This window comes from Nyctereutes procyonoides, unplaced genomic scaffold (assembly GCF_905146905.1).
Source record: "Nyctereutes procyonoides isolate TBG_1078 unplaced genomic scaffold, NYPRO_anot_genome, whole genome shotgun sequence".
NCBI classification, from domain to species: domain Eukaryota; kingdom Metazoa; phylum Chordata; class Mammalia; order Carnivora; family Canidae; genus Nyctereutes; species Nyctereutes procyonoides.
Window position 1 is genome coordinate 18,771,139 of NW_026575082.1, and position 20,034 is coordinate 18,791,172.

General features: G+C 36.3%; 2 protein-coding genes across 6 annotated transcripts in view; one reads left to right on the forward strand and one right to left on the reverse strand.

The window, feature by feature from the left end:
• The window catches only part of LOC129514524 (WD repeat-containing protein 7), a 353,352-nt gene that overhangs the window by 303,489 nt on the left and 29,829 nt on the right, over positions 1-20,034 (reverse strand). For all 5 annotated transcript variants that reach the window (XM_055333148.1, XM_055333146.1, XM_055333147.1 and 2 more), the window contains 8 exons: positions 16,235-16,409; positions 13,883-13,959; positions 12,601-12,720; positions 8,811-8,956; positions 8,376-8,478; positions 5,844-5,976; positions 5,289-5,537; positions 4,288-4,508 (listed from right to left, as the gene is read on the reverse strand). In XM_055333148.1, coding sequence (XP_055189123.1) covers positions 4,288-4,508; positions 5,289-5,537; positions 5,844-5,976; positions 8,376-8,478; positions 8,811-8,956; positions 12,601-12,720; positions 13,883-13,959; positions 16,235-16,409 — 1,224 coding nt within the window. The remainder of the gene's footprint in view (positions 1-4,287; positions 4,509-5,288; positions 5,538-5,843; positions 5,977-8,375; positions 8,479-8,810; positions 8,957-12,600; positions 12,721-13,882; positions 13,960-16,234; positions 16,410-20,034) is intronic.
• On the forward strand, positions 19,491-19,980 carry LOC129514525 (histone H3.3A-like). Its single transcript, XM_055333150.1, has one exon. It carries the CDS (start codon positions 19,568-19,570, stop codon positions 19,976-19,978), a length of 411 nt encoding a protein of 136 aa, XP_055189125.1. The 5' UTR covers positions 19,491-19,567; the 3' UTR covers positions 19,979-19,980.

Here is a 20,034-nt window from a genome sequence, read left to right on the forward strand (position 1 = left end):
AACCAAACCACCAAAAAGAAAAACCACCTCAAACTGAAGTTTTTCCCCTTATATTCAATAACCTCAAAAAGAAATAGAAGTGACAACCTAATATTAAAGATCTCAAAACTACCAATTCCATCATCACTCCCAAAGTTGAAACAGTCAAAGCTCACAGCATTGACTAGTTTCCCAAAGCTACCCATTTCTCTGAGTACCTAAAATACTCCCCTCCCTTTACCCTTCACTGCACTTTGTTAGTATCTCCCCTTTACCATATATAGTAGGCCTTGTAGGAGACTTAAAATGCAAAGCTATATTTCTGGGAACACTTAAATACATTACATGGCAGGTAGTAACACTGCCCCCAGAAGCTTTATGAATTGTTCTCAGTAACCCTTTAACACTATACAACCTTAAAGTATTTCAATATTTCATGTCTCAGGGATCCCTGGGTGGCGCAGCGGTTTGGCGCCTGCCTTTGGCCCAGGGTGTGATCCTGGAGACCCGGGATCGAATCCCACGTCGGGCTCCCGGTGCATGGAGCCTGCTTCTCCCTCTGCCTGTGTCTCTGCCTCTCACTCTCTCTCTCTGTGTGACTATCATAAATAAATAAAAATTTATTAAAAAAAATATTTCATGTCTCAAAGGATACCTTCAGTAAAATTTTAACTTTCTTACAATTCTTATAACTATAATTCTTATAATTTCTTACAATTTCTTAAAATTTTTTAAAATAATCTGCATCATATACAGAAGTTAAATCTCAGTTATCTGGACTGATGAATCAAACTCAATTTCAAAGCACTCTACCTACCAAACAAATTTTTACTATTTTGGGAAAAAATTTAAATCCCTTTAAAAAGTGAAAAACAAAAAAATCTTCAAAGTAAAATAAAAAAATCTATTCAATTTAAGTACTCCGCATAATCAATACTTGTAATTAGGCCACATTTATCACCTATGAACATGTCAAATTTTTAAATAAACTCCTATCATCATTAAAAAATAGAGAAATCATTTATTAAAAATAAAGTATGCACAGGCACTGGGCCTGGCATCAAATTAACGCTAATTTAAAACAAGAATATGGAAAGGTTTTTTGGTTAAAAAGATGCTCAAATGGGACAAAAATGATAATGGGGAACAGGGGAAGAAAAGGATGATAAAGAAATAGCTAGAGAGTAGGAAAGAAAGTGCATGTCATTGGTCTGCTAAGGCATGTATGTGAAGTTATGAAGGAGCATACAGTCCGCCTCAGAGCAGTCTGCAGCTTTTTCTACCTAGTAGACAGGATCTCATTCCTTCTTCACCGTCTCCCTAAACTAAGAAATGATGATTTGCTTCTATATATTGGTAAACACGAAATGACTATAAAATAAAGGAAAAATCATCAACTTTATATATTCTTGATTATAATTTAAGTAAACTTTAAAACACAATTAATATTCCTCTGTTTTAGGACAACTTTTCCTGGAAAAAAAAAAATTGCAAGAAGTCAAAACTCAACTTTCTGATTCTACCTACAGTAAAAAAAAAAAAAAAAAATACAGCTCTATTCTAATCTAAAAAGCAGATGACAAACTTTTTATCTTTAGTCATTATGTTTGTCTCCCAAAGACCAGATAACAACTTTAAAATGAAAATATTTTCTGCTAAAAGAAAATGACACGAGATCAATTTTTGCAAGGGACAACTCAAGCACTGACCCCTCATTATGTCATCAACTCTAACTTCAGCGAGATAGTCATTTGCCAAATATGTAGCAAATATCAAATTCTTAGTTTATTAATCATTTAGGCTCTCTGACCTGCAGACATATTACTTCACGTCCCAAAGCCATCAGCTAAATGAAAAGGTTATTAACCAGGTAGTCACTACTTGTTAAATTATCACAAAGCTAAAAGCAAAGTCTGTCTTAAATGGTACTTTTGAATGTCAATTAAAAATAAGAGAATCTCGGGCAGCCCCGGTGGCGCAGCGGTTTAGCGCCGCCTGCAGCCCAGGGCGTGATCCTGGAGACCCTGGATGGAGTCCCACATCAGGCTCTCTGTGTGGAGCCTGCTTCTCCCTCTGCCTGTGTCTCTGCCTCTCTCTCTCTGTCTCTATGAATAAATAAATAAAATCTTTAAAAAAATAATAATAATAAGAGAATCTCTGTTAAGTCTATAAACAAATTATGAGTCATACGTTATCTTCCCAGTACCAAATTTCCTGGTCTGTGTCCTTCTTCCTCCAATTAGTGAGGCACCTGGGCCAGCCTCTTGTCTAGTAAGGAGCCCATTTCCTATGTAGTTTGCATGTGTCTACTAGGTACCGTTCTACTCACTAACAATTATTTCTAAAAGCAACTGGTCAAAAATTATTTTTTAAATATCCACTTGGAGTTTTTATAAAATAAAACAATGCTCTCATACAAAATACAAGCTAAAAATAATTATATATTAACATAGGTTCAAACAGAAAACGTGATCTTATATAAACCACTCCAAATTCTTTTAATTATATTTATAATTTAAAATATATATTTCTCTTATATTTTAAATGTTTTATTCTTATAACAACAGAAGTCTTCCAAGTCAGAACTGATTGTTCTAACCTGGTATAATCTAAATAATCAACTTCAGCATCAAAAAATTAGTTCACCAGATTTGCAATCAGGGATGAAAATTCTCATGTTTCACTATAGGGCCTAATTACTGCAAAATGCAGTTTAGGACAGGTGGTAACAGTGCTACAACTCACAATGCAATTACGATGATATCTTTTTTACTAAATAGACATAAGATTAGTCATTTAAATAAACACATAGCAACTGTTTACAGTGATGGAGATAAGAAACTAACAACCAGGACACTTGGGTAGTTCAGTGGTTGAGCAGCTGCCTTCGGCTCAGGGAGTGATCCAGGGGTCCTGGGATGAAGTCCCGCATCAGGCTCCCACACTTCCTCTGTCTTCTCCCTCTATGTCTCTGCCTCTCTGTGTCTATCATGAATAAATAACTAAAATCTATTAAAAAAAAAGAAGAAACTAACAACCAATTTGAAAAGAAAGGAAAAGGCAGGAATAAGAAAGAAGGAAGAAAATGATTAAGAACCTGAATTTGAGGGTGCCTAGGTAGCTCATTTGGTTAAGTGGCCAGCTCTTGATTTTGGCTCTGGTCATGATCTCAGGGGTCCCAGGATTGAGCCCCACGTCCAACTCCACACTCAGCTGGGAAGTCAGCTTGAGGATTCTCTAATAAATAAATAAATCTTTAAAAAAAGAACCTGAATCTCCAAGTCTGACAGAAAAAAAAAGACAACTGGCACTAGGACTTCCTACAACATCACCAATATCAAATCAAAAAAAATCTAGCTCTGGCAAAAAAAAAAAGAGCAGATAAAATATACTATCGGGAAGATTAAGTAAGCAGAAAGGCCACGGAAAATATCTTGGGTTTTGAAATGAAACATCTGGGGAACTCTGCATCAGATACGCAAGTAAAATGCTTTTCCATCTCAGTAAAAGCATAACTTGTGAGGCTGAATGGTTTTTATAAACATGAAGCCCGTGTGTAAGACAACAGCATGTGTGCACGCACACATATGTGGATGCTGGGGAATGGTGAGTGCGCACACAAAGGGAGCTAATCACAAAAAAAAAAAGTTCAGGATTAACAAAAAGTAAAAGAAATTATGAAGAAAAATTATGAGTCTGTTATTTATCTTAATTTAGTCCTAAAGTCTCCTCAGACCTCATTACTAAAATTTTAGGTTTTTTGACATCACTACACACCCAGCAGTAAGAAAGCAATCTGCTTTCACAAAAGTGGGTACAAAATTTTCCAAAATCATTATCAGTGACTTTCCCTTGTCACAATAAGTGTTTTTTTTAAACAAAAACTATTAATAAGTGTTGATAAATATTTTGCCTCTACAAAGTATGCACTCACCATCCTTTTGCTCAGATACAGCTGAAAATAATAAGAATCCAGAACATCTTTATGAATATTTAAATTACTTTAAAATGGAAAATTGAAACTACAATAAACATATTCTAAACTGCTACTATGTTCCAGAGATAAGCCATCCTATTTAGAAGAGAGTAACACAAAGAAACACTAATGTGCATCTTCTGTCTGTGCCCAACAGCAAATAATTATAATTTTGCTTAAATATTATATATTAACATTATCTAGTTTTAAAATTGAAAGGGTTTTAATATTTTCATCATATTTTAAATTACTCTAGATTCCATTTATATCATGCCTGGTAGCAATATAACTCAGGGCTACCACAATAAAATAATCTTTTATGATCAACTTACACTACAGTTTTCGGGTGGAACTAGAAGTTGAGTAATCTCGCCACCATGCACACAGAAGATATGTTTCATTTCTCCAGAAAATATGTCCCAAATTATGACTGAAAAATCCACACCTCCAGATATCAGATATCTTTGATCATAACGAGCTGAGACCTGATGAGGATATAGCAAACATGTGACTTTGTTCCGATGACCGCGGAGTGTTCTGTGAGGTGGCCAACCTGTGAATGAGGTTTTGGATTTAAAATGGGAAAACAAAAGTCTTACAAAGCTTCAACAAATAAATGTAAACATGAGTTATCAGAAGAGATATAAATTTTATCATAGAAAAAACTTCTAATTTTATCTTGTAAAATAACTGTAATACACTAGGTACTAGCCACATGAGATCACTGAGCATTTGATGTAGCTAGTCCAGACTCATATGTGCTATAAAATATATAGATTTCAGAAATTAAGCACAAAAAAAGTAATGTAAAATATCTCCTTTGTAATATTTTATAGTGATTGCAACTGATTTTATATTATAAAATTGAAATTTTATTCAATTTTTACGAGTTGAAAATAGTTTTGCTATATTAAGTAAAACATTATTAAAATTAATTTCATCTGCTCCATTTTTACTTTATTAACATGAATATAGAAATTCACACATTGTTACATATACAAATTTCTACTGAACAGCACTATTCTAAAAGATTGGCAGTATTGTTGATATAGTTACTCAGTAAGCTATAGAGATAACTAGTGATAAACGAAGCTGTTAACATATACCAAGAGGTAAACTCAGACTCTTCTATATATAGTCATCACATGGTATATATCCCAATAGATATTAACTAACTTTGTCTTACCCGCACATCAAAAAATTCTACCATTTCTAACACACTAACAACTAAGCTGATACACTGTACTTGTTACAAAAAAAAAGGGCAAATATTAGCAGTATCACAATTATAGGTTACAGAGTTCTCTAAACACTTCAGACATCTTCAGCATACCTCTTCGGAGCATGTGTTCCCCCTGCAGCAGCTGTACTATGGCTGTCTGTGTGGCAGGTACAATAATGATGCTTCCATCCTCACGGCCACAGACAAGTCGTCCATGTGCTGGTATGTACACACTTGCAGTTACTTTAAGAGGCTCATTACTATTGGGAATCACACTCAGCTGATCGATAATTCCAGCAGGACAAGGATTCAGTTTATCAAATGCTTCTTGCAAACTAATAGAAGTTGTCATTTTCAGTTCTGTGGAGGTTTTGTTTTGTATTAGAAAAAAAAAATTTGTTCATGTTAGAAAAAAATTAAACATTTAATGTTTAATTAAATACATTATTATTATACATTAAAATTTTAATGTATTAACACATTAAAATAAATGTACTTATGGTTGATTCAGTCATATATACTAGAGAATAACTGTCACAAACTATAATTCTAAGAATAAAATGACATATGTACATTATGGATTTATTATGCAATGGTTAGTATTTAGGTTGCTAAATTAAAAGAATTAAGAAATTGCTGCACATGATTTATTACTATCTTCTTTACCTTCCTGTTTATCAGGTGTGTCTGACAGGTTCCAAATACTCAATCTTCCTGAAGAATCACCTTGAATTAATAGTTTATGGAGGTGTTCCTTGCATCCATAGAAGAACCGAGTAATAGGAGGACAAATTAGCAACTGCCAAAAAAAAAAAAGTTCAAATATTTTTAGCTGTCCTATTTTTTTTTTTTTTTTTTGCAGGTAATCTCTATACCAACATGGAGCTTGAAACACATGATCCCAAGATCAAGAATCACATGCTCTACCAATTGAGCCAGCCAGGAGCCCCCATGCTGTCTTTTTAATCAAAATATTTCATATATTAACATTTTTTTCAGATAAGGATGTTAAGTACTTTGCCTCAGTATCAGAATAAAAAACAATATTTTAATGTAATTGTATAGCATTAATTACATTAATGTCAGCTAACATTCAAATCCAGTAAAATACAAACATGCAACAAAATGAAAACTATATTATAGTCCTTCTCTGGAATTAGTATTTATATTCTTTTTTCTCTACTTCAGAAAAACTAAATATTCATCACAACCACTCTTTACCAAAAAGAAGTCTCCACTTTAAAGGTCAAAAGTAGAGAACTCACTAATCCTAGTTTTTTTGCCCATTCCTGCTTAGTCACTAAGAGTAGCAGCAAATTAAACTACCAAGATTGTCCAAGACTCCATTTTTTTAAGTAGTATATTTTCAACTCATAGCATGACATTTTACTTGGTCACATTTACATAATCAATTGGAACCTAGCCTGATATGTTAACTATAAACCACTAGGAACAAAAAACCATTCATTAGCCTCTTGTGTATACTTTTTTTAAAACAAATGATTTTTCTGCTTAAGATCTTATGCCTTCAGTGATATCACTTATTTGAAAATACTAAATAGGGGTGGGCTCATAAAATTGAAGTTTAGATTATCAATTCACAAATACTTGAATATTAAAGCAGAGAATCTTATCCTGAAAAGTAATAAAAAATAATATCATTTTTGACAATTATAATTAACAATTGGGATGCCTGAGTGGCTCAGCGTTTGGGTGCCTGCCTTCGGCTCAGGACATGATCCTGGGTCTAGGATCGAGTCCCACATCGGGCTCCTTGTGGGCAGTCTGCTTCTTGCTCTGCCTGTGTCTCTGCCTCTGTGTCTCTCATGATTAAATAAATAAAATCTTAAAATAATAATAATAATAATCTAATTACTGTATTTGGTGGTGTTTCCGAAAAATCACTCGCCTATAGAGACTATATACATTATGCATAATCAATTTTGTGATTTAACTGAAGTCAGAATATTACTGAATATTGTAACTGATAAACAATATGCCTAACATGGAAAAGTTGCTACAGCAGCTATAATAACCAATATACCATATTCCAAAGTGTATCTCACACCACATAATACATGTATGTATCTTAACTTAAAACATAGTAGGGAACTGGTATTTTAAAAACATAATATGTACTTTGTTTTATCTAAGTTTTTTTTTTAAGATTTTTAAAATTTAATTATTAATGAGAAACACAGAGAGAGAGAGAGAGAGAGAGAGGCAGAGACACAGGCAGAGGGAGAAGCAGGCTCCATCCAGGAAGCCTGACGTAGGACTCGATCCTGGGTCTCCAGGATCGTGCCCTGGGCTGAAGGCAGGCACTAAACCGCTGAGCCACCCGGGCTGCCGCTTATCTATGTTTTTTATACCAGTCATCACCCTTTAGTTTACCTGGAAATGATTGGTTGGAGAGAAGTATGTGTTCAAGTTAGGAAAATAAAGGACAGGTTACAGAGCATCTTAACCATACATAAATGTATAAATTCTGTAAATTCAAAATATTAAAAAAAAAAACTCCCTTTCCCTCATCATCCCTTCACATAAAGATGGAACAAAATGTTCAAAATGAAAAAGCTGTGCAAACCCAGAATATAAGTAAAGGAAACTTAGTCCTTAATGTTCAAAAAATATAGAGGTAAAAACCTAGTACTCACAGTGCCATTATATTTCAACTCTAAATTGATATTAGTAGTTTTAGAAGTCATAATATACTTTGGTTTTTATATAGGAAAAATTTTTTATTTTTAATGCCTAAACATTTAAGATACTGTATGATCTTGAGGAGATACTGTAATGCCTTATCGAAGTAATGAACTACTATCATTCAGTAGTCTATGATTATCTTTGTCCTCCCAAAATTATACCATGTCACTATGTTTATAATCACATGATAGCATAAATCAATACCATTAAATTATACCATCAATATGAATTCTATCAAAAAGTCATTCCCACTATGTAATCACTAAAAGATCATCTATATCCTCAGAGAAACGAGAACACTCAAAGTATATGATTAAGATATGTACATTTTACAATTGTGCTTATAACTAACCACGTCAAATTATTTTATGACATTTAACAGAGCAACCTGAATCTTTCAAATTCTTAGCTAAGAAGAGCCACCGATGAATGTAGTTATGAAAAAATTTTCAGTGTCACTATCAATTATAAATAATACCTGAAGAAGTTTACCTCTTTATCTGTTCTATCCAAGAGGCTATGTTGTACAGGAGGAATTAAATTTTCAACCGCTTTCCCTACATCACTGCGGAATGAATCACTAGCTGGGAGGCAACTGAAAATGAGAAAAACATAACATTCAATTAAAATACTGGCATTAAATATTTTACCTGATGAGGATTTTTAGACAATGAACAAAATATGGATTTTCAAATTACAGTTAATTTAATGTAGGCATTAATGTCATAAAAATGCCCCACTTCAAATAAAGATCCACCTAATTTTTGTACTTGGTAGTTAAAATGGAATTATAAATCTAACTTAAGAAATTCTAAAGTTTTTTTTACTTAAATCATTTGTAGTTTAAACATCATCATACATTTAAGTCATACTCTGAATTCAGACTCTTGCTTTATTTAAAGTCTTAACTTATTACTGACTGAATACCTGGCAGGTAGTTTGTAAATATAACTTTGCCCATTTTCAGTCCAAATGATTACTTTATCTGCTGATACAAAGTCACCTCCAGTCCACGTCTGTCCATTTTCACTAGGACCTGAACACAGCAAGGAATAGTCTCCAGCATCAAATACCTACAAGGAACAAGAAATGCACAATCTAATCCATGTTGGTGTCATTTAAATAAGATACAGTGACCTTTAAACTAAAAACAAGGGTAGCCTGGGTGGCTCAGTCAGTTAAGCATCTACCTTTGGCTCAGGTCATGATTCCAGGGTCCTGAGATCGAGTCCAACAACAGGCTCCCTGCTCCGCAGGAAGTCTGCTTCTCCCCCTCCCCCCTGCTCATGCTCCCTCTCTTGCTCTCTCTCTCTGAAATAAATAAAATCTTTAAAAAAAATAAACTAAAAACAACACAAAACTTCTGGGAATATATTTAACAAACTCAGGCCTTTAAAATTCACTACGTCAAGTTAAAGGCATTGTGTTAGTGAGCCTTGGGGCACAGTCACTTTCACCAGGGAAAACACAACTAGGTCCCCAGCTGTGTGCCTCTCAACAGTCAGACGTATGACAAGTGGAGCAGGCATGGTGCCTTGCATAGAGCCAGGGAATCTTTAGCCTTTCTTATCTAAAGGTAGGAATGTTCCATTATGGAATTCCAAGTAATAGGGAACCAGCCTCTAGAATGCATGGTTAGGACTCCTGTTTTATTTCTGTGTTCAGTAACAATATTTTAAATACACTAAGATATCAGAGTATCTCTCTATTAATACAGGAGTTACTTACTTTATTTCATCCAGGGGATGAAGTAGCATAAATAGGAAGTTAAAAGACTCAGCTTTATTATTTAATAATTCTCACATATAGAAGTCAAGTCCTTCACCCCTCCCACACACACACAAAAAAAAAAAAGTCCCTAAAATTTCATCAGCAACCCAGGCCATCTGGAGCTTTTCATTTGTAAGGCACACTAAAGTTTACAAAGTGCCTTTACATTGTTATCTCATATGAGTCTCAGAAGGACTGCAGGAGGTAGGCATTGCTGTTCCATTTTACAGACAGCAAACTGACACAAATACACAAAAAATTACATCACCAGCTCAAGGCTGTATGTCCAGCAAGCACTAGAGCTAGGACTAAAAACCCTGACCTAATAATTCCTATAAGAATTTCAACCATTTTCAATAATTGGTAAAAGTATATTCTACAGTGCTAAAAAATTTCCCCAGGAGGAATGAGTAAATCAGTGGCCCAGATTTTTTATTTCAGTTTTTTTTTAAATAAAAGGCAATCAAATTGCTTATACAAAGCCTTTCTGAAATTAAAACAAATCCTAGTCGAATTTACCATGATTTGCTATATTTATCATTTACAACATTAACACTACAAGAATAGCCAAGACAAGTCTAAGAAAGAATGGAGACCACCCTCCAGACTTATTATCTATTGAATATTCTTATTCAAAACTATGAATAATTGGACAGCTCGGCTGGCTCAGAGGTTTAGTGCCTGCCTTCGGCCCAGGGCGTGATCCTGGAGACCCAGGATCGAGTCCCACGTCAGGCTTCCTGCGTAGAGCCTGCTTCTCCCTCTGCCTGTGTCTCTGCCTCTCTCTCTGTGTCTCTATGTCTCTCATGCATAAATAAATTTTTAAAAATCTTAAAAAAAACTATGAATAGTTATCTATGAAAGCAATATTATCTATGAAAACAATTATATTATCTATGAAAACAAATTATAAAGCTACAGAAATAAAATAATACAGTACTGATGCATAAACAAAAAACCAGTTAAGTCCAGAAACAGATTCCAGTAATTATAGAAACACAACATATAATAAAGGCACAACAATAAAAAAAAAAAGAATTATTCAACAAATTGCATCAGGAACTGGGGTTCCTCTGGAATAAAAATAACACTGGATCTACATCTTGCAATTTATACAAAATAAATTCCAGAGTAAATATTCAAAGGTATATAAAGCACAGTTATACAAATATTAGGAAAAATGAAATTTTTAAAAAAATCTCTGCTTGTGATGAGCCCTTTACAACATGTCACAAACTGTTAGAAACCATAAAAGATAACCACATTAGAATAAAAAACTTCTTTTCTGCAGTATTTGGAGAAATCATTCTATTGAGTTACTATCTTAGTGTTGTTTTACGGTGCATTTCCATGATGATTAATGAAGCTGAGCACCTTTCTATACATTTATCAGCCACTGGCTTTCTTCTTTTGTGAAACATTTTTGTCCATTTCCCTACTAGACTGACTTATTGTTCTGTTCTCACATGAATACCAAATGCTTATTATGAACACACAAGAAACTGGTATTAAATAGTGCCCCTGGAGAGGGGAAGGAAAAAAACCAGGGGGGAAAAAAGATGCATACTTTTCACTGTGTCCTCTTGCACTCTGATTTTATTACTATTTTCATGTACTTTAAATTTTAAGACAAAGGAAGGATCCTACATAGCTCACTGTTAACAGGAGCTGCTAGCGTCTCCTCTCTAATCTCATTCCAAAACAGCAGCAGTGGCAAGGATAAGGTTTAAGGTGTCCCCTGGTCCGCCCGTCACTACAAAGCCCATCCCCTTTGAGGTGGTATCAGGTGGAAGTACAGAGCATAGCTGCTGCAGTCAGGCTGCCAGAGCTGTAGCCCAGAAACTCCACTACACCCTGGAGAACTTCAGTCGAGCTTTCCGTGTCCCCTATAGTGCAGATGTCTCATCTGCAAAATGAGGAAAGTAATAGCTCCTACTTCGGCCAGCAGCTTCTAAGACTGCTCCTTCTTTAACCCTGTCCCCTGAATATGGTGGGATGTTGTGACTTTCTAGACTAAGAAATACGGGAGAAGTGATGAGACTGCAGTCCCAAGAGTAGGTGGGCCTAGGCTACAACTTCTCTTGCTCACTTACTACTCTGAGGAAACACAGTTTCCATGCTGTGAGAGGCCCACATGACAAGGAACTAATTCTCCAGCCAAGAGTCACCTGTCAACCACGCAGAAACACCCTAGGTGACCCCAACCAGAGTCCTGGCTCACATCTTGACAGTAACCTGTGGGAGACCCTGAGCCAGAGATGCCCCACTAGGCCATGCCCGGATGCCCCACAGCTGAGCTTGTGGTACAGGAACCAGAGAGGAACTGATTCATGTTTATTGTTTTAAACTGTTCAATTTTGGAGTAATCTATTATGCAGGATTAGGTAACTAATATATCTCCCTTCAGAGAGTGGTGAGGATTAAAAGAAATAATACTTAGAAAGCTTTGAAATATATTCTAAGAACAAGTGGTGAAAACATGCTGGTTCTTTTTTGTGTTATGGAAACACTGAAGTCTGGCAATGTGGAAGTAATATACTTCCGTCATTAGCTTTGAAATGATGTAGGAAGACCTTCCCAAATCCAAGAACTCAGAACAGAATGGCAATTGGGAATAACAACAAGCTACAAGGACAATCAGCCTGCAGAAAACTCACCACCTCTACTTATGTTGTACTGAGGAAATGATGACTGAAACAGTAGCAAAAGGGAGAAATTAAGATAAATAGACTAATATTCATTAACTAAATCATTCCATAACCCAGAAAAAAGGATAACTATATAGCCAAATCCCAACACCTAAAAATTTGATATCAAAATCACACATGAATTCCAAAGTGTTAAATATTCTTACACCAAGCTCTTCCTTACAATTATCTTTGGAAGTCTGATAAACCACCACCTTAAAGGGTAAAAATACAGCTTCTTACTTAGGTAGTTATCTTACCCTCCAATATTTGGAGCACACAACCAAAAGTGACCTTTGTGTGAATGCACAAAAAGAAATGCTTTGGCAATTCTGACAATAAATTGGTTTGGACTCCTCCTCAAATATTGGCTCAGTATCCTGAAAAGAGAAAGATTTATAAAATTTTAGGAATGGCTTGGTTGTTGATTAAAATTATCATACAATGATTAAAAAAATAAAATGAAAAACATCACTTGATACACTCATCATTTTAGCATATCATATAAGAACCAAGGTAATAAAAAGCAGCAAAAAAAAATTCTAAAAACAGGGCAGCCCCAGTGGCACAGCGGTTTGGCGCCGCCTGCAGCTGGGGGCGTGATCTGGAGACCTGGGATTGAGTCCCACATCGGGCTCCCTGCATGGAGCCTGCTTCTCCCTCTGCCTGTGTCTCTGCCTCTCTCTCTGTCTCTCTCTCTGTGTTGCTCATGAATAAATAAATAAAATCTTTAAAAAATAAAAAAATAAATAAAATAAAATAAAATAAAATATAAAATATAAAATAAAATAAAACAAAATAAAATAAAATAAAATAAAATATAAAATAATAAAATATATAATAAAATAAAACAAAACAAAACAAAACAAAATAAAATCATCCTGGCACAATGTCTTTGCTACAAAGCTACTCAATAGTAAAATGCTGATGAGAATCAGTGTCAATACTGTGGCAGTAACAGATGATAAAGGTTTGAGTCAATCCTAAATTCTGTATCTGTATGTTCTTTTAGGTAAAAAAACAAACAAAAAAAAAAACACCTGATCAATTCCTCCAGGTCCTCCCAAATTCAGTATGTAAAAATTCACTAGCTGAAGAGATTAGCATCAATACTGTCAGAATATTGATCTGCTGTTCCTATCGACAGAGTTACAAGGAATTCAAGCACAAAGAACAGAGAGAGAACTAAAATTGGCTTTATATAGTTTTTGTATTGGTTTGTGTTGGTTTTCTTTTCCCTCAAGCAAACTATCTTTTAACTTTAATAGAGGCAACTGAGGAAAATCCCAGCTCTTCTGTTTCTCTACTTTACATCCTGTACAGCATGTTTCTCTATTTCATATCCTCGACAGATTAGATGTCTGCTATCAAAAGTGAAAAACATAATGCACTTACAGAGACAGCATACTAGGGGATGTTCTAATACTATGTCAGTAAGGCTCTCAAAAAAGAAGAGATTTCTCCGGCTCTTCAGGAAAAAAGAGGGGGGGGGGGCTATCATCACTAAAATTTAAGACTCTAAGAACAGAACATTTGTCTCACCTGCATTCCACTTATTTCAGAGGTAACAATCCACACCTTCAAGATGCCCGTCACTGAGAGTGCTACCACAGTGTCCTCTAAGTCGAAAGGGACCAAGAAGCCAAGGTTACAAACATAATACTTTCTTTCTAAATAGTAACATGGCTTGCGTTAGTGAAATTAATAGTTTTTCAATTGGCATAAAAGCATAATTCTAAATTTCATGAAATAATAGAAACCAGGTTTTGAAAAGTAATAGGCCACAAATTTGAAATTCAAGGAAAAGTTGTTTGCAGCTACTTGAATTTATTGCTAATCAACAAGTTTTTAATAATTTCAAATGTTCCTGGATCACTATGATTACATGATGATTTAACAAAGAATTTTTATTCTTTAAAATTCACAACTTTTATTATCATGGATGAGCACACTCTATCTCTCGAAGACACTCATTTCCCCACTGTTCCACCTACCCTGCCAGCCTTCTAGACATTTTATGGCACATTAGACCTTCTATAGACTGATCAAGAGAAAACATGATATAAAAACTGAATTCATTAGCCCACTTCGGGGCGCTACCAAAAAAAAAAAAAAAAAACTGAATTCATAAGCTTCAGGTAAGGAAGCAGTCACAGCGCCATGGCAACATACATGAAACTCTGGGAGGAGAGACATTGGAAACAGTCTAATGTAGGCTCCAGAGTGAGGGAAATACATGTGAAAATTGCAATTTCTTTACTAAGCAGGAAACAGTAGATACCTGTCTTAAATTCAATTTGCTTATCTGTACACAAATACAAAAGAGTAAGAACAGTACCTAGCCCAATGGGTTGCTATGATAATTAAGACACACCACAAGGATAGCACTCAGCATGTCAATCAAGATGGGTTATTACTATTATTAAAAAGAACCATTTGCTGTCTGTAAGTAAAAACTTCATCATGTTATCTACTTCTCTAGGCAAGGAAGGCACTGGAATGCAGGAATTACAAGTCATGACCCTGTATGGAGACACTAACGACTGTTCACAAATCTGTTAATTTATAATAAAGGTGGAACATACCAATATATCCAAAATTCTCAAAAGCCCCAAAGACCAGAATAGGTAACTGCAGATTAAAAGTTACATACGTTTACAACATTATAAACTGATAACATTTAGAACTGCATGCACAGCACAAAAGGTTCCATCAGTGACAATCTACCCTGTTTATTAGATCAGAGTGAGTACAGGTGTATTTCATATGGAAATAGTGTAAAAGTTCAAAATGTGCACACTACTTGTTACAAATATATTCTTTTAAAGAAAACATTAATTGTAACTACAATTACAGGTGAACAAACTAATAATGAGTTCCCTCCCGGAAAATGAATCTCATTTTCACTGCTATGCTCTGGAATAAAGCAGTAATTCTCGAATAGGCATTAAAAAGCCTCTACTTAAAGAAGCCTGCTCAATTTTATTTGACTGAACATCTCCCAAATATATTTGACCAAAGACCCCTCCTTTTTCACTAATATCTATCAACAAACTTCAGAACCAATACTTTGAAGATGGGCCCTTGGGAAGTACTGCAAACCCATCCACTCTGTTTCCACAGCGAGTGCTGGACTTCAGACCTGCACCACTCTTGCCTGGAGTATTAAAATCATCTCCCATCTAAACCATTCTCAACAAAGCCACCAAAGTGATGCTTAAAACCTAAGTCCCAGGGTGCCTGGGTGGCTCAGGTCAGGATCTCAGGGTCCTGGGATCGAGCCCCACATCAGACTCCCTGTTCAGTAGGAAGTCTGCTTCTCCCTCTCCCTCTGCCGCCTCCCTGCCCCCTTGGCTCGTGGTCACTGTCTCTCTCTCTCAAATAAATAAATACAATCTTTAAAAAATAAAATAAAACAGAAGTCCTTTCAAGCATTCTTACCAGAGACTGTCCAACATCTATAGGAAGGGCCAGAAAGCTACAGCTCACAGATCAAATCCAGCCCATTGGTTGTTTTTTGTAAATACCATTTTATTAGAACACAGACAGACTAATTCACTTCCGCGCTATGTGCTTTTGTGCCACACTGACAGAACTGAGTAGTTGAAACACGTATCATGTGGACTACAAGACCTAAAATATTTAGTATGTGGTTCTTTACAATACAAGTCTACCAACCCCTGATCTACAGGATGAAACCCAAGTTCCCTAGCCACTACTCAGGCCCTTCCTGATATGCCTCCCACCAATGGTGCCAACCTCAGAGGCCCCCCACTCCTTCCTTCAAACTTATGTTTTATATTTATGAAATATGTCATATATGATACAGAACTCTACAGTAAACTACCCATCACATTAGGGCGCCAAAGTCCTTAAAGGGCATCACACACTGACCTTGTGTTCGGTGAGATCGGATAATACTCATGGAGCTAATCCAGTCTGGAGAGATCTTTGATACTAAGGAGTATAACACCTCAAGGCTGGTGGCATCCACAACAAGGATTTCAGGATAGTGGCCATGGCATAAAAGCCTTCCTTCTCTCTGATTTCCAACAGAAAACTGGTAGAACTAAAAGGAAAAAGAGCTTTAAATGTTCTCCTTGTGAGACTTGATTCAAAGGCACTCGTCACGCTTACTGCACTCAATTTCCCCAGTAGTATTTCCAGACAGGTTCTATATGGTGCCTATTAGAGGTGTCTATGTATGTATATATAGTTTATGTCTGTATAGACATCCAACAAGTTACATTAAAATTTCAAAATATCTAACAAAACTTATTCTTTTCCTAACATCCTCCCTTTTGAATTATTTTGGAGAAGTTATAATAATTCTTCTTTAATTTTCCATAGCATCTAAAACAGATTGTTGACTGAATTCCTAAAACACCTCAGTAAAATCAGCTTCACAAATCAAAGCAAAAGGAATCTTTTCACAAAACAAAGCAAAACATATCAATTTTAGATGAATGGGAATAGGTGGGTAGAAGTTTATAATTACTAGTTATGACGAAATAAAATTTAGAAGATGACTGCTGTTCAAGCATGTTATAATTAGTGGTAAATTCTGATTAATCCAAGTGTGTTATTTCAGACTGAAGTGTGAGACAACTATGTAAATCATCCTCATAATGCACATTTATACTTTGTGGAAGAAACACAGAAGAACCAATACAATCATGATCTACATGTTACTCATCCCAAGAGCAGCTCAAAAGGAAATGATGGGTTTCCACCAACTAAAGAGCAAAGGAAAAATAACTATCAAAACAAAACTAACAAAACTTCTAAAAGCACCTGTCTCCTAAAAGGACCTATCTCCTATCAGCCTCAAAAAAAAGTGACTCTCGGGATCCCTGGGTGGCGCAGCGGTTTGGCGCTTGCCTTTGGCCCAGGGCGCGATCCTGGAGACCCGGGATCGAATCCCCCGTCAGGCTCCCGGTGCATGGACCCTGCTTCTCCCTCTGCCTGTTTCTCTGCCTCTCTATCTCTCTGTGACTATCATAAATAAATAAAAATTTAAAAAATGTTTAAAAAAAAAAGTGACTCTCCTAGTAGAATGATTCTCTGAGGGGATTACAAGAAGGTGAAGACATCTCATCTCTAGACTACTACTTCCCAAAGAACTGGACTCTATATGAATCACATGAGGGCAAGCTAGACAGTGCAAAGCATATTGTAAGTACTCCGCAGCTGGGGAAAAAAACTAAGGAATCTTGATCCAGTCTGTCTGCTCCCACACTCATCAGTCCTGCCCTCAGGCTCAGCATCGTGTATGAAGGAATATGATCTTCTCTCAACTATGGAGTACCCTGGATAAGAAGGATTACAACTTCCTAAACACGGATCACAGAGCACATTAACTATGGGCAAGGTAACACCACTAAGATTCCGAGGGGACAGGGTGTCTAATAAAACGCAGGCAACCACAGAGGAGGGCATCTCTAGATCTTAGAAGGTTGATCCAAAAAATATGACACACAACCTAGAGGTCCCAGGGACTGCTAGGCACTCTCGTGATAATGTGACCATAAGCAACTGTAAGCCATCAAGGAGGAGGAGGGTCAAGGAGGAAAAAATGGGTGCAGAGAAGCCAACTTTGTCAGTATCCACCAACACCAGCCAGGAGACACACGTACACTGTAGTCACTGGAGTAGAGCTCTCCTGGGGACAGGGATATTTTATTAGCCTTGCCTGACTAGCTGCCTCCCACCTTTTACTTTACACTCCCAAATTACCTTCTGACCACGAAATTTAGTCTTCTAGACACCTTCATACTAGCAAAGAAAGTATCCTGAATGGCTGGGACGCCTGAGTGGTTCAGCAGTTGAGCATCTGTGTTTGGCTCAGGGCATGATCCTGGAGTCCCAGGATCGAGTCCTATTACAGGCTTCCTGCATGGAGCCTGCTTCTCCCTCTGCCTATGTCTCTGCCTCTCTGTGTATCTCTCATGAATAATAAAATCTTGAAAGAAAAGAAAGAGAAGAGAAGAGAAGAGAAGAGAAGAGAAGAGAAGAGAAGAGAAGAGAAGAGAAGAGAAGAGAAATCTTGAATGGAGAAACAAGTTTTCCAAATATTAAAAAGGGATCTCCCACGTGATAATTCAGTAGGTTGGCATCTCCTTGTAATTTCTGTAAGTGCCAGTCTTATCAAGGTTTATCATTTCTGCTTATATAAACAACTTGCTCTTGGACCTGAGAGAATGAAGATCACACAGGAAACAACTGTCACACACTAGTGCATCTGTCAAAAAGCATCTTCTACTTAGAGATCGCTGTCAATTTAAATGCAAGACCTAATACAGGATCTGAGAAAGAACAGGCACTAAAAATATGTTGAATAAAGATAATTTTTCCTAAAATTTTAACCAAAAGTTTTTAAATCATGGAATTAAACAATCAAGATATGTTTACATCTAAGGAGTCCAAGACATTTATATGTAATTTTTCAATAAATATAATCTACAAAGTCACTGTCTACCATTTATTATCGCTTTCTCTCTATAAACCCTGATGATTCTTCATGTGACAAAAAATATATAATATATACCCCTTAAATAAAAAGCATATACCCTAACAACAATGAAGAAGCAATTTTTAAAAGGCCCTCACCAGGGCAAGAAATAGTAAAAACAACAACAAAAAAAAAAAACCTTTATTACACAAACCACTACCTCACCCCCAAACATTTTCCACTGCTTTTCTAATTTGTGTTGCCACAAGATTTCTTTCCCAACAAATGACTCCATTTGTTTAAGCAAGGCAGTATGATGTAACCGAAAGAATAGAAAGATAAACCTGATTTGGGATCCTGGAGCCAGGAATGACTCACTGTGAGCCTGGGACAAGTCATTTAATCATTCCTAGTCTCAGCTTCTTTCTGAGTATACTAAAATAGTATACTCCTACTTAATTTGTAAGGATGTGGGGAAGACTAGATGAGATGCCTATACAATATGTGCTCAGTAAAAGCTAGTTTTCTTCTCTTTCCTCTCCTGCCCCATCAAGAACATAAATCATATTTTCTATATAGACTTGTGATTTTCCCAATACTCAATAGAGTAAATGATGCATAAATTGAAGCACAAAGAAACTATTATGAGAGAATAAGAACACCAGGGTGTTCACAGCCGCCGCTGCGCCGCCATCGCTCGCCAACTCCAGCACTGCCTCTAGCTCACCGAGCTCCAGCCGAAGGAGAAGGGGGGTAAGTAAGGAGGTCTCTGTACCATGGCTCGTACAAAGCAGACTGCCTGCAAATCGACCGGTGGTAAAGCACCAAGGAAGCAACTGGCTACAAAAGCCGCTCGCAAGAGTGCACCCTCTACTGGAGGGGTGAGGAAACCTCATCGTTACAGGCCTGGTACTGTGGCACTCCATGAAATTAGACGTTATCAGAAGTCCACTGAACTTCTGATCCGCAAATTTCCTTTCCAGCGTCTGGTGCGAGAAATTGCTCAGGACTTTAAAACAGATCTGCGCTTCCAGAGTGCAGCTATTGGTGCTTTGCAGGAGGCAAGTGAGGCCTATCTGGTGGGCCTCTTTGAAGACACCAACCTGTGTGCTATCCATGTCAAACATGTCACAATTATGCCAAAAGACATCCAGCTAGCACGCTGCATACGTGGAGAACGTGCTTAAGAACCCACTATGATGGGAAACATTTCATTCTTTAAAAAAAAAAAAAAATTTTCTCT